The sequence below is a fragment of the Cololabis saira genome, chromosome 2, assembly GCF_033807715.1.
Source record: "Cololabis saira isolate AMF1-May2022 chromosome 2, fColSai1.1, whole genome shotgun sequence".
In the NCBI taxonomy this organism is placed as follows: Eukaryota; Metazoa; Chordata; class Actinopteri; order Beloniformes; family Belonidae; genus Cololabis; species Cololabis saira.
The window spans coordinates 25,769,541-25,795,366 of NC_084588.1; the positions used below are offsets into that span (position 1 = coordinate 25,769,541).

General features: G+C 38.3%; 1 protein-coding gene across 1 annotated transcript in view; it reads left to right on the plus strand.

Moving 5' to 3' along the window:
- gpc5a (glypican 5a) overlaps nucleotides 1-25,826 on the plus strand; it is a 195,862-nt gene that overhangs the window by 60,515 nt on the left and 109,521 nt on the right. Inside the window, exon 7 of the mRNA XM_061741683.1 lies at nucleotides 14,104-14,224. Within this exon, the coding sequence (XP_061597667.1) occupies nucleotides 14,104-14,224 (121 nt within the window). The remainder of the gene's footprint in view (nucleotides 1-14,103; nucleotides 14,225-25,826) is intronic.

Consider the following 25,826-nt stretch of genomic DNA (forward strand, 5'->3'; position numbering starts at 1 on the left):
GTATATGAGTATAAAGGCTGGCTCAGCTGCCTTGAAACATCCCTTTAGTTATGCTGCTATAGGTCTAGGCTGCAGGGAGACATCCCATGACTCACTGGGCTATTTCCTCATTTTAGTTTCTTTGCCAATGAAACCGTAAACAGAGGAACACTGATAGAAATAATCATTCATCAATCAAAATTTACATAAAAGAGCAGATATCCCACAACTAATTTCCAGTACTGAACAAACTGCATAACTCAATTACTCCATGTACAAATGCTGCGGGTTAAGTGTTACTCATATGTAGGTGGAAGTTACTAAGTCAAATTATTGCCTAAATTGATGTACTAGCATCCTTGTTGTTCAAGTATTTGTCTAAAATCTTTTAGACAAATACATTGTGAAGGATATTTTCACAATGCATTGGTCTGTGATTAAAAAACAAACAAACAAAGCAAAATAACTAGGTATATGATGATATAGCAACCCAAAGGGTAGAGAAAAATATATTTGAATAATTACGACCACAAATTAATTTTCATGGCCTAAATTTAGTTTTAGTATTCTCAAATTCATATTTGTGGCCATGGCATTGCTGGCAACACCATAACTATAGGCCACTTGGGTACATTTTGGCCATTTTAACCTGTATACTTCACATGAACTAGGACCCGTAGGGAGAAAGCTAAAGGCATAGCTTAGGAGAGATTTATTTGAGACTGGGAATTGTTTACAAAACCTTCTAAAAAGCTTGGTAATGCAAGGAGTCATTACTGAGAGAGCAATGCAAGTCAGAACAGTTTCCCTGTTTCAACCAGGCTTTAAATACTAATTCAAGTCCACAACTTTTTATTTTGGAGGCCATAATTTAAGATTTTCTCTTCAGGTGTCATAGCAGGAGTTGCTAGATCTCTCGGTATTGATGTTATTTTTTGTGCCTGCTGATAGAGACATAAGAAATCCATCCATTATCTATCCGTTGTCTATCACCTCTTATATTTAGGGGTCAGGAGGAGGTCACACTCACTCCTACCTCAGTGCTCTTCTCTACCAGCAGGACACACTCACAACACATGATTTGACCCCCAACCCTCAGAATGAGATTGAAACTACATTACAAGCATGGACATTTTTGTTTAAAATTTTTATTTTATGGAAATGCTTTTCAGGTTGGAGAAACATTTTTAGAGAGCTGTCATGAAGTTTGTGAGCAAATATTTGAAATGTGAAAGGAAATTCTTCATTTCAAAAGGGGTCCAGATGGACAGTCATCTTTCACCCCCACTGACTCAATGACCTGATGTAACAACAGCATCACTTAGACAAACCATGCAGAGCTACAAAGATACAGTTTGTGTTTGAAGAATCTTAGAATGAAAATACATTTCATAAACAGACTTCATAACAAAAGTAGCGAGTAACAAGAATGTTCGTAATACTGCAGTGCGGTCAAAAGTACAATATTTGTTTTTCAAATAAATCAAAATAATACGTACTCACAGATTCTCAAAAAACTTACTTGAGTGCAGTGTTTAAGTACATTTGATCGTTTCTGTAAACCTCTGCTAATCTCCTGAGGTGACCATAGTTTGTCAGATTGTAATTGTGGCTTGTGGGTTTTTAAAAAGCCAACAAATGTTCCTAACTTCTCATCAGAGGTCTTGTGCTCATACAGCTGTGGAGTCATGGACAAGATCGATGTATTTGCAAACTTTGATTATAAATGTCCATATGTGTTAATATATATTTACAAAGGCCAGGTTTATCTTTTGTTTGTTTGTTTGGTCTTTAAAGATTGTAGAACTGAATCATCTTCTTCTTAAGATTAAAAGAAAAATGTAAGCAAGAAAAGCCTTAAAACTGCCGTCATGAAGAACCAATCTACCACACCCACCTGTTTTTTGTTTCTTGGGCAGGGTTCATGGGAAGCCATTCAAAGAGCCCCAAGCAGTTTGTGTTGTAATATCATAAATGCATTGATTTGCAAACACTAAGTGCCCTTCCTAAGCTGTTGTTTCCTTGTTAAAGGGATCAAATGTACAAAAAACCCAACAAAACCTTTAGGCAAATGCATTAGACCCAACAAATCTAATATTTGATTCACAGGCACACACTGATTGTCCAAGTCAGTCAATGTGCATATATTTTGAAGGCAAAACAATTGCTGCCTGCAATCATATTAACTGCCAATATTCCTCATATACAGAAAGGCTAATTTTCCAAATAAATATACATTTATTTTAGGAACACACCTGAGGAATCGGAAATAATCACTAGTTAGCATAGCTGCAAATAATAAATAGGTTGTTGGCAAAGAAAAAGGGTAGGACAAATGCGTGGAAGTGCTAAGAAATGTTATATTACCGGAGTATTTATGATCAGTTATGTTGGAGTCAGAGGTTTGGGTTTGGTTTTTCAAATCAGAAGCACATATACAGCTACCAGGCATTAGAAAGATTTTTTTCAGGCATGAAAAATCTTTACTTGGTGGACAGAAACGCAGCATCATCCGTCCATTTTTATATAACTCATGGGGCGTCTAAACCTTTTTAACATTAAACAAAAAGATTGTGTTTAGGCATCTGAAAGTATTCTGTCATCATCATGCGCTTCATTATGCATTCATTTTTCTTTTTAATATTACCAACCTTTCCTCCTTCACTTACTGTTGATGTTGTGTGCGTCACTATAATTAGAGTGCACTAACTCTGCCTCTTTCTTGTGCCTTTGAGTCCTATGGATCTTTCCTGGACCCATTTGGTCCCAATATCTCAGCTCCGGTGTAAATACTGGTTATGCCTGCTCACCAAACCACTACCAGAGCGTATTAATGTCAACTACCACATTGCTGAAACAGCTCTGTCTGTTCCACGGGTCTCACTGGCACAAGTCAATACAACTTTAAAGCTCAAGGCTTCCTGGTAATTGGAACAAACATGGCAGTAGTGATGTCTGGAGCTGAATCTTTGCTGGAGGCACAGTCGACTGCTGTCATATTATCCTCTTTGCCACAGCTCTCAGTAAAGGAGTTCTAGATGCACATATTGGCAATCCTCTGGGCCTGACTTTAATAATCCTTTACAAAAATACCTTATTACAGCCTGTCTGTGAATGTTTTGTCAATGAATTTGTCTGGCAGTCATAAATAAAACATTAGTAAAGAAAATTATTTCCTTTCTGTATTTATTTTAGAATACAAGCAAAGTTTGTTTTTTTTTGATTGATTTTAATTAAACCCGTAGCTCACACTTTGTGGGTATTGCTGCCTTTTCACCACTTGTTTATTGTACCACTTGTCCCCCTCTTTCTCTTGTGTGGATCTTTAATTGATTTAAAAAATTAGACAGCATAGCTCCCATTGTCTTGCCTGAGGTGTTTTCTGTCTTTTGAGATTAATTTGAACAGGCTCTGTAGAGGTGGCAGGCTTTGGTATTCACTAATTCTTTCTGCACTCTTCAATGAGCCAGAAGGACTTTTGTTTCCTCAGTGACGACCGCGAGGCAGGTATTTCCTCGCCTACCAACTGCAGGCCTGCTTTGTTTCTCACTCAGCCAAGCGTGAACAGCTTGCATGGTCTACCTCCATCATCTCTCTCCTCAGCTGCTCTACTCCCGTCTCCATAACCTTCAGATGAAACTGCTCTCCCAGGAAATGCAGTTTAGACAGCCAGCTTTGATTTAGTGTTTTTATTCCAGAAATTGTGTTTAAAACAATAACAATGATGCTAAAATATGCTTGATAGACAGCTCTCACATCCAGTCCAAAATTTGAATGACCATGGGTTGATCTTACAGTCAGGTTGTTCACCTGGCTTTACTCAGTTGCTGGATTCTTTTATTTATTTATCTTTTTACATATTTTAACTCCTCATTTATAAAAGGCTTAAAATTCAAACTGACAGGGCTTATTCTTTTTTTTTTAATTTTTACCATAATTCTTTACATCATACATGTAAACCCACAATGTGTAATCAGATGGTAAGTCTTCCAACAATAAACAGGCAGGTTCAGCAGGAGCATGTTGACAGATTAAAAACAGTGTAAACAATCCTCAACCTGCTGCACAGAGCTCAGCACCCGCCAATATACAGCTGCCAGGAATCACACCATGCAGATTGAACAGACGTTCATAGTTTGCATACATTTGTTTTAGATTAGGCAAAGCTTTGAACAAAAGAACATACAGTGGATCTTAAATTATTTCCAATTAAACATAATTGCAAATTTAAGGCACAATTCACATAAAGGTTGTTTTTAATTTGCTGTGCAAAATGTGGTTACGTTCTCTGTACTAGTTGCAGGTTTTGTAATGTGTCGTCAGGTTAATGAAAACGCCTTCTTCATTTTGTTGCATTTAGCATATTTACTATTCCATTGAGCCACGGTGCAAAACAAGTCTTTTTATATTCAAAATATAACAAAACATAACATTTGCAGATTAACCCATTCCACAAATGACCAAACTATTAAACGAGGACCAAACTAAAACAAGCTTAAAATCTTAAATCTGATAGTGGATGATGCATAAGCAGGAATCGTGATAAAATCAGAATGCATTACTTAGAAAAATGAATCTTTCTGTGCACTAACATCAAGGAAGTAGGCAAAAAATACTTCTGAATTCTTTGCTCCACACGTTAATATTTTGCACTTGAAGAATGATACGCCTGTGTTAGATTGGGGTAAAACCCTAGAATAAAATGATTGAAATTTTTAATCTTAGGCTGCACAGTAGGGATGAGATGCAAACCAAGCAATCCCTTTGGGGAGAATGGTATGGATTATATGATGCTGTTGCTTGTCTACAGACACCCAGGCAATCACTCAGCTGCTTTATATCCTCTTGTAGGTGGTGGTTGATGCCACTGTGTGGTTTTTACTCACCTTGAAGAATAAAAGATCGCTGTGATCAGTGTTTTTCATCTCTGATACCTTTTTCAAAGAGCAGATCCTTATTTTCTGGTGTTGCAACCCTCGGACAATCATATGTTGCATTGCTGTCCTGGCTGCATATTACAGGTGATTGTGTGCATTTCGGCATATGGATCCAAGTGCCCTTACTGAATTCAAGATAAGTTGCCTGTGTATGTGTGTGCACATCCACCTTTTGCATTCATTATATTTATACATATCTTTCTGGGTTTAACTGCATCCAAATTCATGCATGAATTTTCACAACTTAACACCTGTTTGATATGTAAAAAAAAAATACATATATATATATATATATATATATATATATATATATATATATATGTATATGTAGTAACTGGTCGTAGACATCTCTGATCTTTTCCATTCGCTGTATTTGAAGCCGTATAGAAACAAGGACAAGCCGGCAGTAAGGATTTCAAGTTCAAGAGCACAAGGAGCGAGTAATCTTTCTTTCATGTTTTTTTTTTTCTTTAACTTTGGGTTGAGCTTTAAAAATGTATTACAGTGCCAAACACAACAAGGTCTATGCAGATTCCAATTCTTAGACAAACAGTTTCAACCTCTGTTGGAATGTCCAAGGATTGAACAAAGCTCTAGCCAGGAGGATCACTGCTCAAGCATACAGGGTTCAGGTGCAGCTTAGTCCCAACACAAGTTCCAGCCTCGGGCGCCTTCTGCATCAAGCAAACCTGACCTTGACTTCACACTTATGTTCAGAAGATCAGTGGGTTTAGAAGTGTGCAAGTAACCAGGGTTTTAAAGAAAAAAAATCATGTAATGGCCGAAAATATGAGGACTTAATGACACACACTGAAACAACCTGCTTGTAACTCAAAATGCAGCAGATGAATCCACAGGATTTCCCCAATTTTGTCTGAATACAATTGGAGGTTTTCTTTGATTTGTTAGAAAGGTTATTAGTATTCAATCCAAGTCAGTCCTTGTAGAGCCCAAGGCAAATCACTGCTAACCCATAATTGTTTTAAATTTTGTTAAAAAACAGTAGTAGTATAAACTTGTTCATACAGTAATTACATGTAATAATCCATCCGAAAAAAGAAATTGTGAGAATAGCATGTCTGGATACTCTAGTTTCTTCCCACAGTCCATATAACAACCATGTTAGTATAATTCCCATGCATGCTTGGCTAAATGTTGATTCTAAAGTGTCCATAGAAATTAATCAGTGTGTGCATGGTTGTTTATTTGTGTGACTCTGAACCATGCTTCTCCCCCCAAAAGAGCTGGGACAAGCTCCAAATACCCCCATGACAAAGTGGATGTGTGTAATAGATGATTGGAAGTTTTAAGCAGTTACTCCAAATTGTAGTGCTTCACAAAAGATTTGCCCAAGGTAAACTCTTGTTCATGTGATTATATCAGCTTTTGATGGTAAATGCTCTGCACTTATATATGACCTTTTTGTATACACTGATGGGCAGCAGTGGGAGTTTCTTTGACTGTGATGAATGGCCGTTCTTGCTGCATTGGTGTCTGACGGATGCTGTGCAACACTGCACTTCATTCCACGATTGATGGGATAGGATGAGATGCAGCCAAAGTAAACTGGTATGTTGGAGATTGGTACATGTCTGTACAACATCAGGGTTTCTTTAGCATACTGCAGATTTTGACTTTTGTTGCACGCTGTGGATTATGTGCTACATTTGTCCAGAACCTATTTGAGGCACTGGTATCCATGGCAGTTATTATACATGATTTTCATAAATTATATACAATAACTTAGCATTTATCTATTAGGCAATTTAAATGATTAGTTGCAAAAGTTTAATGTGTGTGTAAAGATGGGCAACTGCATTCAAATTATGAAAGAACTTCTACTTTAAACATTTATAATGTTGAGATAATATTTTTTATATGCTGTAAAATTCAATAGACAGAGAAAAAAAGAAGAGAAAATAAAGCCTATTCTAAGTAATGAATGGGTGTTAAAAGACATCTGATTCAAATCTAACAGAAAAACTGAAAAAAAAGAGACTGCATCTTTCTTAATGTAGAATCACATTTAGAGGTTCTGGAAATTGACTTAAAAATTACATCTTAAGGATCTAGACAACCTGACTTCATTAGAAATTCATCCACCCACCTTTTTCTTTTAAATAAATTAGGCTCCCCTGCTTCCTGCCATATGCCTACTTCTTTCTTTCTTTCTTTCTGACTTTGTACCACATGATAGTTAGAGCCAATTTGTTCTGTCTGTCACAGTTTTAGTTTAGATTTTATGCTTTTTTTTAATGCTTTAATTCAGAGATTGAACCTGAAAGGCTAACCATCTGTTCCTTTTCAAAACTGCCATGTGTAAAACAGCTCAGATATTTCAACAATGAGTGACTTTACCTTGATCCTCCTTTTTGATTAAATGATGCGGTGGAAATTGAGATGTGAGTAAATTGTCTTCAGTCACCTGCAGCCATGGTCACAGGCATTACTGCCGACAGACTGTATGGAAGCTAAAGAGTGAGGAGTCCTTGAGATGAACTGATGCCTATTACCAGGCTATAAAAACAATGAACAGTTGTGTAGAGTATGCTGTACTCCTGGTGTCATTTATTAGTTTAATTTCTAAAAAGTATCACACAGGACTTGATGTATAGTTTTCATAAAACTACACGGGATGGCAGCTCTGGCACTACAGCCACACATTGTGACACGTGTGACATGTTTTCTTCCACATCTCAAATCCCACTTTATCCTGAGGGTATGATTGCAAAGGAATTTTGCTACCACTTTTCTGCAAGTTCAGAGGTTTTATCATGTCTTCGTAGTGTAAGAAGAGCAGATAATAGACGTGATTTCATTCAGTCTGAGCTTTTTCAGTTTGCTTTCCAAATATACTGCCAGTCCATTTCTCAACGTGGGAAAAAACATCCATATCCATTAAAGAGAAAGCAGCAGTACTAAGTTAGCAAAATTACTCTTTTACAAGAAACAGTAATGAAGCCGAAGCCCATCATAAGCATGTAATATTTTAGAGAAAGGAAAGCTACAGAAATGCTCATGTTAAAATTAAGTATAAAAAAAACATGCATATATACGGCCTTGTACAACAGCTCTCCGATCGGAATGTTGAAATGTCCTTGGACAAGATGCCACTCATAATGTGAGTTTGTGATTGTGTATATGATAGGAAAAAACAAAACAACACTGTCTATATCTCTCTAGATTAGAATAGTGCTGCATGAATCTGTGAGTGGACGGGTAAATGTGGCTTGTTGTTTGTATTTTGAATGGGAAACAAGAATAGAAAACCACCATTTAAATATAGTGTATTTACCATTTTATCATTTCCATGGGCAAGATACAATACACGATACATAAATGAGCCTTTTTTGATAAAGCAAAACAACATAATGATTCAGTCTAATTCAATGCAGTCTGATCCATTTTGAAGATTATGGAAGTTTGGACCCAAATGCAAGTCAGGACTGAAACAGAAGTGGCGGTAAAGTTTAGTGTAATAAGAGGGTGGAAGTTTGCTGGATGGTACCTGAGGTTGGGGGATGGTAGTATTCCAAGACGAGGGGTATCCGAAGGGAAGAAATCTGGTATGTGGGAGATCCTAAAAAGAAAAAGAAGTTGTACGTTAAAACAGGCAATAGGTAGGTTTGCCATCACCAGTTCCTTAGACAAGACTAGACTAGGCTAGGGTAGACTAGACTAGGCTAGGCTAGGGTAGACTAGACTAGACTAGACTAGACTAGGCTAGGGTAGACTAAGATAGACTAGACTAGGCTAGACTAGACTAGGCTAGACTAGGCTAGACTAAGCTAGGGTAGACTAAGCTAGACTAAGCTAGACTAGACTAGGCTAGACTAGGCTAGACTAAGCTAGACTAGGGTAGACTAAGCTAGACTAGACTAGGCTAGACTAGACTAGGCTAGGCTAGACTAGACTAAGCTAGGCTAGACTAAGATAGACTAGACTAGGCTAGACTAGACTAGGCTAGACTAGACTAGGCAAGACTAAACTAGACTAGGCTAGACTAGGCTAGGCTAGACTAGACTAGACTAAGCTAGACTAGGGTAGACTAAGCTAGACTAGACTAGGCTAGACTAGACTAGGCTAGACTAGACTAGGCTAGACTAAGATAGACTAGACTAGACTGGACTAGACTAGACTAAGCTAGACTAGACTGGACTAGACTAGACTAGGCTAGGGTAGACTAAGATAGACTAGACTAAGCTAGACTAGACTTGACTAGGCTAGACTAGGCTAGACTAGACTAGACTAGACTAGGCTAGACTAGGCTAGACTAGACTAGACTAGGCTAGACTAGACTAGACTAGACTAAGCTAGACTAGGGTAGACTAAGCTAGACTAGACTAGGCTATACTAGACTAGGCTAGACTAGACTAAGCTAGACTAGGGTAGACTAAGCTAGACTAGACTAGGCTAGACTAGACTAGGGTAGACTAGACTAGACTAGACTAGGCTAGACTAGACTAGACTAGACTAGACTAGGCTAGACTAGGGTAGACTAAGCTAGACTAGACTAGGCTAGACTAGACTAGGGTAGACTAGACTAGACTAGGCTAGGCTAGACTAGACTAAGCTAGACTAGGGTAGACTAAGCTAGACTAGACTAGGCTAGACTAGACTAGGGTAGACTAGACTAGACTAGACTAGGCTAGACTAGACTAGGCTAGACTAGACTAGGGTAGACTAGACTAGACTAGACTAGGCTAGACTAGACTAGACTAGGCTAGACTAGACTAGACTAGACTAGGCTAGACTAAGCTAGGGTAGACTAAGCTAGGCTAGACTAAGCTAGACTAGACTAGGCTAGACTAGGGTAGACTAAGCTAGACTAGACTAGGCTAGACTAGGCTAGGCTAGACTAGACTAGGCAAGACTAGGCTAGGGTAGACTAAGCTAGACTAGACTAAGCTAGACTAGACTAGGCTAGACTAGACTAGGCTAGACTAGACTAGACTAGGGTAGACTAAGATAGACTAGACTAGGCAAGACTAGGCTAGACTAGACTAGACTAGACTAGGCAAGACTAGGGTAGACTAGACTAGACTAGGCTAGACTAGACTAGACTAGACTAGGCTAGACTAGACTAGACTAAGCTAGACTAGACTGGACTAGACTAGACTAGGCTAGGGTAGACTAAGATAGACTAGACTAAGCTAGACTAGACTTGACTAGGCTAGACTAGGCTAGACTAGACTAGACTAGACTAGGCTAGACTAGGCTAGACTAGACTAGACTAGGCTAGACTAGACTACACTAGACTAAGCTAGACTAGGGTAGACTAAGCTAGACTAGACTAGGCTAGACTAGACTAGGCTAGACTAGACTAGGCTAGGCTAGACTAGACTAAGCTAGACTAGGGTAGACTAAGCTAGACTAGACTAGGCTAGACTAGACTAGGGTAGACTAGACTAGACTAGACTAGACTAGGCTAGACTAGACTAGGGTAGACTAGACTAGACTAGACTAGACTAGGCTAGACTAGGGTAGACTAAGCTAGACTAGACTAGGCTAGACTAGACTAGGGTAGACTAGACTAGACTAGGCTAGGCTAGACTAGACTAAGCTAGACTAGGGTAGACTAAGCTAGACTAGACTAGGCTAGACTAGACTAGGGTAGACTAGACTAGACTAGACTAGACTAGGCTAGACTAGGGTAGACTAAGCTAGACTAGACTAGGCTAGACTAGACTAGGGTAGACTAGACTAGACTAGACTAGGCTAGACTAGACTAGGCTAGACTAGACTAGGGTAGACTAGACTAGACTAGACTAGGCTAGACTAGACTAGGCTAGACTAGACTAGACTAGACTAGACTAGGCTAGACTAGGCTAGACTAAGCTAGGGTAGACTAAGCTAGGCTAGACTAAGCTAGACTAGACTAGGCTATGCTAGACTAGACTAAGCTAGACTAGGGTAGACTAAGCTAGACTAGACTAGGCTAGACTAGACTAGGCTAGGCTAGACTAGACTAGGCAAGACTAGGCTAGGGTAGACTAAGCTAGACTAGACTAAGCTAGACTAGACTAGGCTAGACTAGACTAGGGTAGACTAAGATAGACTAGACTAGGCAAGACTAGGCTAGACTAGACTAGACTAGGCAAGACTAGGGTAGACTAGACTAGACTAGGCTAGACTAGACTAGGCTAGACTAGGCTAGACTAGACTAGACTAGACTAGGCTAGACTAGACTAGGCTAGACTAGGCTAGACTAGACTAGACTAGACTAGATTAGGCTAGACTAGACTAGACTAGACTAGGGTAGACTAGACTAGACTAGACTAGGCTAGACTAGACTAGACTAGACTAGGCTAGGGTAGACTAAGCTGGACTAGACTAGACTAAACTAGACTAGACTAAGCTAGACTAGGCTAGACTAGACTAGACTAGGCTAGACTAGACTAAGCTAGACTAAGCTAGACTAGACTAGACTAGACTAGACTAGACTAAGCTAGACTAGACTAGACTAGACTAGACTAAGCTAGACTAAGCTAGACTAGACTAGACTAGACTAGGCTAGGCTAGACTAAGCTAGACTAAGCTAGACTAGACTAGACTAGACTAGACTAAGCTAGACTAGACTAAGCTAGACTAAGCTAGACTAAGCTAGACTAGACTGGACTAGGCTGGACTAGACTAGACTGGACTAGACTAGACTAAACTAGACTAGACTAAGCTAGACTAAGCTAGACTAGACTAGACTAGACTAGGCTAGGCTAGACTAAGCTAGACTAAGCTAGACTAGACTAGACTAGACTAGGCTAGGCTAGACTAAGCTAGACTAAGCTAGACTAGACTAGGCTAGACTAGACTAGACTGGACTAGACTAGACTAAACTAGACTAGACTAAGCTAGACTAAGCTAGACTAGACTAGACTAGGCTAGGCTAGACTAAGCTAGACTAGACTAAACTAGACTAGACTAGACTACACTAGGCTAGACTAGACTAAGCTAGACTAGACTAAGCTAGACTAAGCTAGACTAGACTAGACTAGACTAGACTAGACTACACTAGGCTAGACTAGACTAAGCTAGACTAAGCTAGACTAGACTAGACTAGACTAGACTACACTAGGCTAGACTAAGCTAGACTAAGCTAGACTAGACTAGACTAGACTAGGCTAGGCTAGACTAAGCTAGACTAGACTAAGCTAGACTAGACTAAGCTAGACTAAGCTAGACTAGACTAGACTAGACTAGGCTAGGCTAGACTAAGCTAGACTAGACTAAACTAGACTAGACTAGACTACACTAGGCTAGGCTAGACTAAGCTAGACTAGACTAAACTAGACTAGACTAGACTAGACTACACTAGACTAGACTAGGCTAGACTAGGCTAGATCAAAGAGGTGATCAGCATACACTACCAGAGTTCAGTGGATGACATTGAGGGATTGGCAGCCGGGGTCTTTTATGTACTGCAGGGTGATGACTAGATCCAAAACAGGTTCGCTGGGTCCCATCTCCAATTAGCTCAGGAGCTCACGTGGTGAAGATGTCCACACAAAAAAAGCAGAGAAAAGAGAGAGAGAAAGACCATGCCAAGAGGAAAAACCTAACATCCATATAGCCGTTCAATCCCGTTGATAATGAAATTAATTTATGTCAAAGCAGCATCAACCTACCAACCTTCAAATCAATATGTTTCAGTCCACGCTCACAATGAAGACTTCAAATGATATCTTAATGATAAAACACTTGAATTATAACATATCTGTTTAATCAATCAGATAGCAGAAAGCATGTGAAAACATACTTCTTGCTCTTTAAATACACCCATGAACAAGATGGAGTAATTAAAACAAAGCATGTGGATGGGTGAAAGTGAGATTAAAATGCTGCCTGAGCTAGCCTCCAGGGGTCACAACTTTTAATAAAAGCCAAGGGAATCACAAGTGTTTTTGGTGATTCACAGTATGGACAAAATATGTTTTCCTCAACTTTGTTCTTTACATTGATAAAACAGTTTGGTGCAAATTGTTGAAATGATGTCTAGTTGGCACATCTCACTTCAGCTGTAACAGGTGTTCGGCTTCATGTCGACAAAGGAGTCGCACTCAACCACACACTACAATCCACCAGCAATAAATCAGGAAATAGATGCTGTAATTACCTTGGACCTTGCTGAGCTGTTGCTAAACGCTTTTTAACATTGATGTTTTTATCTTGTGCGCATTTGGTTTTTCTAGAGGATGTGTCAGCATCCTGGGGTTTGCAATGACACCTGCCCAGTTGAGTCTGCAGATGCTGCATCTGTATTTAAGTGTTCGGCATATTCATTTGGCATAGGTTGTTACATGGTGTGCCATTCCTGACGCAAACCTTCACAGTTCCTTGGGCTAGGTTAAAGAACACTTATGACTCCTTAGTGGCCGGTTACCTGTGTAGTTAGTCAGAACACTTTCTAAAGATTTCTCCCTTCTTGTAAAATCCAAATATTTCCAGATTTAAGATTTGTAAATGGCATCAGTTTTATTTTTCAAAGAAGTATTAGTTTTTACCTCATGATGATGACTTTGTGGTGTTCACAGAGCTAACCACAAATGTGCATCACTGAAGTTATGATCATAATCGTGTTTGCATTGTTCCATCTCTATACCCCTCATTTTAAAGCAAAGCAATTGACCTGTTTAAATATTTTAGGTTTTCTTTTTAAGAGGATGGTCTCAAAAGGTCTGACCCATATGACCCAGTTAAAAACAAGAAATCAGTTAAAGGAGCTTGAGGCCGGATTGTGGCAAGATTTATGAAAAAAATCTGTATACATTTTAAGTTTTCTAGTAATAATGTCAGATGAAGCGTTCCAAACCCAAAAGAATGTTTCCTCTAGTGTATCTCTCCTTTGCCTTGAACAGGCTGTGTGCTGCAAAATGTGCTGCAATTCGGTCCCGAATTTCCCGCGCTGGGCTGCAGATGTGACGTCACATGACGCTGCATGCACGTTCTCCCCGTTCTCCCGTGCCGGCTTCACTGTTGGCTGCAGTACCCCCAACGGCCGTCGCGGTGAAGGGTGGCGCTAGAGAGTCTCATTTCTTAAAAGGAGCCTCAAGCTCCTTTAAATGGATGGTTTTTACTGTTAGTTACATCTCACCATTGGTATATTTATTTTATTTCACTATACGCTTTAACATCGCTGGTGCATATATGAAAATACTTAACGATCCCTCTGCTTTCTGTCTCATTTCTTCAGCTACACACTCCGTGTGGTTGGTAATGGAATCAAAGCGCAGAGTGCCAACCCTGAAGTCAAAGTGAAAGGAGCCGACCCTGTTATAAATCAGGTCATCGACAAACTGAAACACATCATTCAGGTGACACTCACTCATCCTTCATGGATTTTGCAGAGGAATGTATGATTTCATGCTTTAATGGATCACTCACTTTCTTCAAACTCTATAGCCTATGTCCTCCACTCTTTCTGTCAAACGGTGGCTATCACCTCAGGCGGTGTGCTTATTCCCTCTGATTCTTTGTTAAAGGAATGTGTCATGTCTCTTGTTAGTCACTTACAAGCTGAGGCCTTTCCCCTATTTACTTTTAACTGTCAATAAACACATTCACCTCAATCCTCTTTCATATCACCATTATGTACTGTATATGCTTTCCATTTGTAAAAAAAGGAGTCTCAAATATTCAATCGTTTCTAGGAAATGAATATGAAAAAAGTAATTATCGATCGTAGCCCATTTAAAAACCACTTGAATCTTTTTTATAAATATTATAAATATTTATAAAATTCTTTTTCTGCTCATTGTCAAAATCAATGTAGCTTTTCTTTCGCTGTCTGCTTTTAAGCAGGTTTGTGCTGCCGTGGCTTCTCTCAGTGCTGTTTATCTCTCAGGATGATGAGATTAGAGCAGTTTACGGGAGCACTTTCTCTTCTGTAGCCTCAGTAACAGCTGCTGTGGCTACCTTTGGATTTTGCACTGCAGCGGAGACAGCTTCACATGTCTGTCGCTTTGGTTTCCCAAGTGGTGGGCTGAAGGCCAGGTCATCTCTCTTGACCTCACGTTGGCACACACTCCTTCACTAATTCTCACCATCTGTGGAACGTCAGAACTCATAAATCTATATAACAACCATTTGAGAGCCTCTGCCCTGGCTTGCTGACATTCATTGTGTATAATACCTTCTGACACGTGCCTTTTTGCTGTTTTGATCTAAAATGTGTTTCATCATGTCCTTTCAGAGTGATTTTTAACTTATGTGAAAAAGATTGTTTTTAATCTTGAATACTCGGAAATGGTTTATCTACTGCATGTGATTTACTGTAAGTACTATGAAACAGATCATGATTATGAGCTCAGCCCAGATTATATAATCATCCACAATCTGCTCAGATCAAGTATGTTGCCAAGCATAACTTTAAGAGCAACATTTTTCTTTTTCACCTTTTTTTTTTAAACATTTTTCACTTGTGATGCGTCTATCTATTCACCTTTAGACATCAGTTTGTGTTCATCTGCTGTTTAGGTCACTGTGAATTTTCAAGACTCCTGATTCTTATTAGCATAATTTATTTTCAACTCTGTTCAGATCATTCAACATTTTACTTTACAGCATTTTTCTGACATATTTAGAGACTTCACAAATTTACAAATTAAGATGTTCAAAATGTGTCACGAGCTTATGAAATGTCTTTGTCATAAATAGAAATGTTTACAAAAGAGGAGCAAAAACAGTTTTATATTGACCAAAAACATTTTTGATTCAGGTAATTTTCTTTTTTTTTTTTTATTATTCGGAATCATACGAGCATTACAGCAGCATAACATAAGCATACCAACATTATATCTCTACTGCGATCCATTTTTCTTTTTTTTTTCTTTTTCTTGCAAACAAAAACATAAACATGGGGTGTTTTCATTAAGATAAAGAGAAAAAAAAACAAAAACTTTATATAAAGACAAATGGGTAAATGAAATACATCTCAAACAAAAGCAGCTCAGGGAGATAACTTTTCCAATCTTCCCAGATTGCTTCAAATTTGGATTGTTGCAGCCTCATAGAGAAGGTTATCCTCTCCATTACAAAGATAAGATACAAAGATCATTAATTATGTCGAACCAATCATCTAATGAAGGAGCGTCTGGCTTAAGCCACTTCTACGTAATAGCTTTTCGCGCAGCTACACTTAGCAAACCAAACAGGTATCTTGATTCCACAACCATAGATACAGAGTGCGCAAACCCAAAAAGAAGTTAGTCCCAGTTAAAAGCAACATCTGACCCAAAAATCAAAATGTCTGAGATTACAAACCCATATTTTAGGGTTAGGCAATACCACCCTGATATTGATGCATATTGCTGCAAAACTTACAAATGCTCAAATAAAGCTAGTAGAGCAGAAACAGAGTACTGTTAACTTTGAAATTGAAAAGAAAGAAAAAGACAGAAGCCAAATTAGCAGCTGATACAGCTATCTTCAGGATTCTAGTAAAGCAATTATTAATAGTAGGTTTTCAGCCTTGACCTGCCAATCTAGGCATGCTAATGCCAATGTTGACTATTGGGAAAGGGAGGATCTTGTTTAGAGACACGCTAGTCGCCAGCCTAGTTCGTACGTTAAATGATAGCTTTGCTATATTAATGCCCAGTCTTTAAGCCTTAAGCCTACTGATGATCTAATGACCCGTATTATAAAGATTATAATATGGGTCGAATGAAAGGTCTTCTTTCCATGTGCCATAGCTAACTGCTCAGTTAGGGTTCTTTTTAGCTGGCAAACTGGGCTTATCATGTCAGTAGTAAATGAGCAGGTGGTTATCAGTCAGGAGTCCACTTTTTCATTTAAAAGAGGAGGTATGAATGAATGAAAAAAGGAATGTTTGGACACTGCTAGCATAATCAGAGGCACTGCTTGCAAACTGGCATACCAGGCAAATGCTTGAGGATGCTTGGGGATGCTTCTGGCCCCTAGCCAGAATGGGGCCACCGATGGGCAACCAATTTTGAACTGTAACAATTCGCAATTCAAAGGAGAATTTGCAATGACATTGGTCAGGTGACGGAAAACTGCTTAAAGGAAGCAAAAATGTTCTTATAAAACAAAGGTGGGGCTACCAGAACAGGTTTGGGAACCACTACCATAGGGTGTATCCTCTGTCAGATATCAGTCATGTAATGTGAACAGACTTCCGGACTTTTGATTCAGTGTAGACCAAACAGATCAAATTCACACTGTCTGAAACTGCCCTTACTACTTTTGGTGAGGTGAGATGCTGGTGGGGATATAGGCTTTACAGTGATCAATAGTGTCCATTTATTCCCTTTTATTCTGCCACAATAATGTTGCTTTAAAATATGTCTAGAAGAAAACATGAGAAGCATTATCAATTTTAATACATGACATTGTTGATGATCTTGTACCATTTTCTCTTCTCTTCACCCGTGCTATAACTTGCCATTGTGTTGCAGAGAATGGTTTCAAAGTATTGAGGAAGAGTTGAAGGTGTGTGCTAGAGATATTGGCTGGGAGAAATTTGCATTTTAATAGAGCCGTGTATAAATGAGAGAAAGGTTGAGGCTTGTATGTGTACCATTTTAAGACATGACAGGATTTTTTCCCAGGAAAAAAAAATTAGATATAAGATATTGGGGGACAGAAATTTAGTTTTTATTGGGTTTATTCGATGTCAGGAAATAGGGTTTGGCTCTGCTTTCTTTTCTACCAACTCCTGTGGGAAATATCGGACTCGTTAGTTGTTAATATCTGAACTTTGTTTTCCATCTAGTCACTTGTGTCTGTCTGCTTCAGATTTTTTTTTTATGTCATTTTGTTTGACTCAACTCCCCACAGTAGCTTAAAATCATTGTCATTATGACTAGACTCTGGGACACAATTCAAGTGGTGTTTCCTGTGGTGTGATTTTCCTGGGTTGCACCACCATGACAAGTGCCTTAGTATTATTACTCAGGCACAGAGTATCTGTGATGTGAATGTTCATGTAAAATAAAAATGTAGCATGTAGCATCATTTCTTTTTTCCGTCTGACGATTACATTTTCACTTAAAATTCCAATTTTATTTCACTCCACCTTATTTATATAGTGACAATTCACAACAAATGTCATCAAAAACCCCTTTACACATTAAGTAAATAGATTCACTACATCCCAATTAAATACTATCAATTTTAGTCCTGTTATTACCCCGTTATATTCCAATTGAAGCTAATTTATCCTAATCTCTTTGTAATTTCATTCATTCCAAATCTATCTAATTCATATTCATATAATGCTAATTCAGGAGAAACAGCCTATCTAAGGAGGCCAACTGATTGCTTCAAACCTCCATTTTAATTCAGTTTCATGCCTTGAGTAAGCACAAGACCACAGGGATACCTTCTATGAGACAAAAAAAGAAACATGAAGTAGATGGTAGTTCACATGACATAAGAAAACAGTGATCAGTGATCTGTGCATTATGATCTTCCAGAAATTTAGACCTATAGCAGGGTGAAGTGGTGGGTCGGCCTTAATTAGCCAGCCTTTAATATAAGCTTTATTAAAAAGGAAGGTTTTGAGTCTAATTGTAAATATTCTCTACTTTTGGACACTAAACAGCAGCACAGGTAAGCCTGCAGCTTTAGAGTAAGGTGCTCTGCTGGGATTAAGTGGAAACATGAGGCCTTCGAGGAGTTCATCCTGGTTCCCACAGGAAGCTAAGAAGGAAAACATTGATATCGCCTGCTAATCCTCATCTTAATACATGTTCCAGCATTTAAGATCAGCTGGAAGGTGCTCAGAAGTATTCTTTTTTAATTAATTTTTTTTTTAAAGTTCTACTTATGAAGAATTGCAGTTATACAAACTTAAAGTAACAGGGGTAAAATGTGACATTTCTGCATCAGTCTGAGACAGAATTTTTATTATTTTAGCACCATTACAAAGGTGACTTAAAATGATGAGGTCATCCTAACTTGTTAGCAGAATTAGAAATGGTGATGACAGACGCCATTTGGACAAAACATTGGATTTGTGACTAATTATCAGTTCCGTGTCTCATCTGAGAGGAAAGTCGCTGATGTGTGAAGAGGCACAACAGACTGTTCTTCTTAACGTCTTATTTCCAGAAAGGAAATCTCAATTACAAGATAAAGATAATGAAAGCTTCTGTCAAAAGTTTTTACAAGAATTATTTCTTATAACTTTATTTGAAAATAAAGTTCTGTCAGTTTATTAATAAACAAATCAAAAACAATGTCAGTAATTAATTGCACAACAACACATCTAACACAGCGAGTGTCAAATGCCCATAGAAATGGCCGAGTGTCACCTCGCTGGAACATAGATGGCTTTTTTTTAGATGTTTTCAGCCACTCTTGTTGTATGAGTGGTGGCTGTGTCTGTTTTTGCTCTTTTCTTTAGTTTCTCCCCCACTTGTATTCTTACTAAAAGGAACATCAGCTACCACAATCACAATCTGCCATAAAATGTATTGCAAGCATAAGGATGCAAGTTTTGTTTTTAAATATTATGTTTTGTTAAATAAAATAGTTTCACGCCCTGCTCAGGATAAATGCCCCTGGCTTTACTTCTGTGCCGTCGTGTCTGTCATGCAACTCATCCTCGGGCCAACGGCACAAGCAATTCATGCACTACATATGTGTGAGTCATTATCACGTTAGCCCACATTAGCTACATTGCAAAAAAAAGTGGTGAATTAGCCGGTATTACCTTTTTTAAAATCACACAGACCTTAGAGAGATGGCTCAGTGCAGCATCAGTGTGTGATCGCACACAGATTGTTAGGACCCTGGACTCACCCGGGTGACAGCGGAGCCGCTGGTGAGAGTTGCGTAATCCATGATGCCAGCTTGCCCTTACACACAGAACTCACCACCTCTCTGGTCACACCACACAAGGCATCACAGAAACGCCCCACTGCAACAAACTTGCCACAAAAATATCCCAGTTTCCCCCTCGGGGTTGAAATTGAGCAAAATTTGGGAAAATGTCATGCCTTGGTAGCTCTGTTTGTGAAGGATTATTGACACGCATTTCTCAATACTTAACGGAAAACAGCTGGTATCAAGAGCCTGTGAGACCAAACATTTGTTCTTTCCAACTTTCTCACAGAAAGTTTACTCTACATATAAATAAAGCAGAAATCACAGAACTTCTATTGCATTTACTGTGACTAATTTGTCTTGTTGGATTACTTTGAAGATTTTGAACAAAGCAACAACATTTAGATAACAGTTATTCTGAATCTTGGACCCATCTAAACCATCAATGACTGATTCTGAGGGATTTGATGACCTCAGTACACATTTCTCAGCGGCAGCTTTTTGCTCCCTGCTCTGCCCGTGTGGAATTACTCACTCACTTCTCAAACAACTATGTCACGACCAGAACACCCACGAGGCCATCTCCTACGAGGGAACATATCTATTGTAACAGTACGTATGTATCAATAATCTTTACATGTAAAAAAAATAATTTCTCTGAACAACATTTGAGGCACTTTCAAAATAAAAAGTAATTTGCAATTAATAATATCAATAATGGATCCTTAAAGAATTAATGTAACACAGCTTATGCAGTCCACTTCAGCTGTAATCTTCTTATATGGCATGGCCACAAAAATAAGTCACAACCTTAGCTGAGATTACAGCACACATTTACTGTGACATTATTTCAGTAAGCTTGTGCAATCTCCCAGCACTGGTTTCAGTCAAAAGTTGCATTAATTTTTAGCCCAGAGACTGAATAAGTGATAGGAGAGTTGGGCCATTGTGTAAACTCTTCTCCGGCGCATCTCAAAGATTCTTCGTGGGGCTACGTTGTGGAATACGATGTCCAATCCAAGAGTGAAAATGATGTCAAGCTCCCTAGACTACTCTCTCACAGTTTGAGCCTGATGAATCACGGCTTTGTCGCTTTGAAATATGTCTGTGCAATCATTAATGAAAAAATAATCTATTGATGGAAAAACCTCGCCATTGACTTTATTCAAGGAGTCAGCTGACCTCACATAACACTGACCTCACATAACACTGACATAACATAATGCTACTCAACCTGGACTGAACCACTGAGCCCACATTAGATCATATCCCTCCCCCCAAGTTGCGTGCTTGCTATGACGGCTGCATCACATCATCTTCTCGGTACACCCATCACTTAGGAACAGAATAAATCTGGACTCATGAGGCAACATGCCCTTTTTCCATTGCTATGGTCTAATTTTATGCTCTCCAGCAAACTGGAGTCTTTTTTTATTCTCCGATGGCCTCAATGATAAGTGGTTTTCTTAAGGCTAACTTTAGTTTCCATACCGTCCATGCGGAAATGCTCTTACTTTCACTTCTAAACACCGCCGTCAGTTCTTCTGTTGCTTTTTCTTTGAGTAGGTTCCATGAAATGATCACGTCACCCAGCAGTGTAGGCCTGAGTGTAGGCTAGTTTATGATAACAATTACTGCCTCTCATTCTATATTTAGAAACCTTAAGTCTGCAGTCTGAGAGCCAAGTCGGTAAAGGTGAATCTGTGATTCTTATTCACTGTGGTATGAAACACATGCTGTAAATGTTGTTTCTTTGAGATATATTTGAATTAGTGCGGAGCATGGTTATGATTCTGCCACACCTCTTTTTTGATTTAATTGGCATGTGAGGCACAGCCAATGTAGAATTGACCAATTTGCACTCTTGTTCAGGAGCGATGTATAAATATGACAGTGATTCAAAAGCAGTTTTCTTTGAAAGGAGGAGCCCTTAGAAGTGTGATATTTGCGGTTACAGTCCTTCTGTGTCCAACTTCAACATTTTGCACTGCTACACAAGTGGTGTTTGCCAAACCTTCATAGTGTGCCTCAAGCATATGCTGACAAAAAAAGAAGGAAGATACTGGAGGGTAAATGCCTCATCTGGTTCGTATGTGGTCATTATTGTGACCTTTTAGATCGATGCTCAATGAGCTGTTTCTTGCCAAAAGCAATTGCAAAGGTTTTGTTTGGTCTTTATTTTTCATGATTTCAACTTGCTAATAACCAAAAGTGAATCACTCTTTACATCTCCAGCACACAAGAGCCAAATTACACCTCATCTCTGGGTCAAACTGATTCTCAAAGGGAAGAGCTTTGATGCAACAGCTGTAGGACTCATATCAGTTAATAATGCACCAACTTACCAAATATTTAATCACAAATCTTGATTTCTTCATATCACAATTTGAAATTATAAACAAACTATTAACAAGCTTTATGATATTTGTTCTAATAAGGCATCACATCAAAGAGATTAACAAATAAAATTTTACAATGTGATCTGTAAGCATTTATCGCAAGACAACTGTAAGAACAGATAGTAAAAATGTCTCACAATGTAGATCTTTGCCCGTTTTTGAATATATATATATACAGTATATATATATATATATATATATATATGTATATATATATATATATATATATATATATATATATATATATATATATACATATACATATATTTATTTTAAACAAACCTTATATGGCCATACAATCTCTGTTTTGCAAAGATAAGGCACGGTCAATTTATGATGCATGAAATGTGTTGCAAAATAAGCAGTTTTATTTTCAACATTGTAAACATTGTAAACATTGCCAATGCTGCAGGGTGTCCAGTTGCTGAAGGAAATCGTGCACGTTGCCATGAAAATTTAGTTAACCAGTATCATTTCGTCGGTTAAAAAAGAAAAAAAAAGATACGTTTCCAAGTGGAATTTGTCATATGTGACCTTATTTCAAAAGCTGCCCCATAATATCCATGAGAGGAGAAATTTGGAGGAGAAAAATATATAAAAATGATTATAAAACAAACATTAAAGGTAAACGACTGACAAAATGACTTTCTTGACAGTCAAACTGTCAGTAGAAACACATCTGATTTCTGATATTCATTATGAACTTTTAAAGTTTTTCATTAAATTACCTTTACAAAAGCAGAGAAAAATCAAACACATTATGTTGATGTGGATTCAGACATTTATCAAAGTAATATATATATATATCATAATAAACCAAAAGTCATTCGGAGTGTTTGTATGTTTTCCACATGTGTGGGTGTGCAAATGCCTTTAAAAAAATAATGTTGGCAGTCAATAATTAATCCAATTAGTAAAGTACATTTCACACTCAGTTTACAATTATTCAAATTTGCTTGATATACTGCACTAAACCAAATATGGCCTTTTTTAAAAATATTTTTCAGGATGAGAACTTATTAAGATGAACTGTCATTCTTTTTTTTTTTTTTTCTTCAGTTTTGGTGAAAATGGCTCATTAAGGACTGTGCCAAACAAACCCTGCTGCTCCTGCAGGATAACATTTAAACTGTGCAGCCAGGACTTTCTGAAGCAATAAAAGCACTAATTAGTTCATCTGCCTGCTAAAATGTCTGTGATTTTAACTCGGAGTCATATCAGAAGTAAAAGGTAGGTAGGTGTGATGATGGATGCATGTCATCCACTTCTGTTCTTACCCTGATAGGCTCGTTACTTTAGGACAGGGCACATCTGGACTCATCAGACGACATGCACTTTAACTGTTGCTCCACAGTCTAGTTATTATGTTCCCGCAAATACCAGAAGCTTTCCTTTTTTTAGTTGGCCTCAATAAGAAGCGGTTTTCTTAAAGTGGAAATGTAGCACAAATGTAAATACATAAAAGACTAATGAATTATCACAGTATACAAAACAAAAAAAAAACTCTGAGGCACAAAAGTAAGCCTTTTCTGAGAAAAATAAACAAAAATTAGTACACTTTTACTTTACATGCACTTGGCAGCTGATAGCCATCTTTGATTTTCTGCCATCGACATCTTTGTCTGGAAGCAGTTTTCCTGTAGTGTATTTTATACATTTGTTCTCATGTCAGTAATTTTACTTTTGCTATTACACATTGATGTGAGGTTGTTTTTTTTCCTCACCACATTTCTTCTTTGAAGATGATGATTCACTACAGTCCTCTGTTTTCATCTTGTGTCTGTTCTTAACCCAATTTTGGTATTTTCACCAATCTCCTTTCCTTTTGTGGTTTGCTTAAAAAACTGCTCGACATCTTTTCAACAACCACAGGATGTGCCTACAAACATTATTGTTTAAGGAACGAGAAGCTCCTCCGTGCATCAGTCAGACATAAATGACATTTTTCTTTCCAGGATCTTACCTGTTTGCTTAGTCAAATCCAGGTGATGACTTCTTTTGGTCAATAAGTGTACACTGGGAGCTGTTCAGGCTGCTTGTGTGTTCACAGTCCTTGAACCTAGTTTGCATTATCATCTCACTGGGACTTGATTTGCAAATAGTTCTGATCGGCATCTCATTACCTGCTGAAGTATCAGTCTGCATGACTGAATTGTTATTCCACATCAGTGCTGAAATTATTACTCTGCTCAAAAGAAGTTGATCACACATGTTACAAGACATGCTGCATGTTTTTACGCAGCAGAGTGTCTCTGGGAGAGCTAATCATCCAGTTCACTCACAATGCAGCCAATCAAGTTGAACAGCGAAGCTTGAGAGGAACGTGCAGCAGTTTTCCTGATTCAAAATGCTGAGTGCTGAGGCGACTCTTTGAAATATGAGTTTGAATGTATCTGTTGTGTATGAATACTGATTGCTAGCGATGCAGTGTCTGTGTGCGTGTGTGTGTGTGTGTGTGTGTGTGTGTGTGTGTGTGTGTGTGTGTGTGTGTGTGTGTGTGTGTGTTTGATATAAGGGGTGCTTAGGGCAGTTCAGTTTATGACCAACAAAAACATCAATTACATATACCAGCGCACACACTGATTCTATTGTACACATGAGTGACTGTGAGAACATCTTGCACATTACACGCTATCTCAGTATGTAAGTCACAATAACTTTGGTGCAGCTCTCTATTGTAACGAAAGGTGCTTTGGAGTACATGTTCAGGTTTAAACACAGTTAAATGTGAACATCCTTGAATGTTAGAAAAGGACCTGATTTGAAAGGAACTGAATATCCTTTAAAATATGAGTGAAAAGGCAAAGGTGGGATTCTGTTAGGACACCACTGACGGTTAATTTTATGCAAATGCAAATGTTGCAAGATTCTAAGGACTTTTGTTTGACTATCAGAAATATTCTTTACTATTTTTATTTATTCATCCTTGTCCTTGACTAAGTGCAGAAACTGCTCCCAATTTTTACTGGACTTAATAAAAATACATAATTTCTACTTCACAGCCAAGACTGCAGGAAAACACAAAACAGCAATGCAGCTATTGACAAATTCATCATGCAATCTGAGCCAACAAACGCTGGATTGCATCATCTTGCTCATCAGCAGCTCTTTGCTATGAATTATTTGTTGGCTGCTCTCCTCTTCGCCTGTCCTCTCCTCTTGATGTGGTAAAACCCATCAAGAATCTATAAGTAGGTCCTGTCCCTGTGTCTCTCAATCAAAAATCAGGGCAAGCAGCTCCTCATCCAGTCTGCTGGCTGAATTATTTACCAGTCATTGATGTGGTGGTTGACCAGCAGTTTTGCTTGTGAATTATTCATATCCTCTCTGCTCTTAGTCCAAAGTATTAACACTGAGGATTTGTTCACATTTGGTTTGTTGTATTTCTAAATCTGCATACTGCAGTGCAACATTTGAATACTATGAAACTCCTGTAAGGGAGCAGAGACAGTATTCTTAAGAGCATAATTCATTTTGTTGTATTTTTATTTTTTATTTTTATCGGAATGTGACACACATAATTCCTATCACTTCAGAGAAAAATGTTGGAAAAAAAATGTGAAAGGGAGCCTTAATGGAAACAAATCACAAAGGGTGCACCAAGGCTGTATTAACGTCCCAGGTATGGTGCATTAAAATGACTGTGTCCAGAAATTATGATTAAAATAACCCACACTCTTTGTGCTGCTCATTACACCCACAGCATAAGGAGTAAATGAAAAAA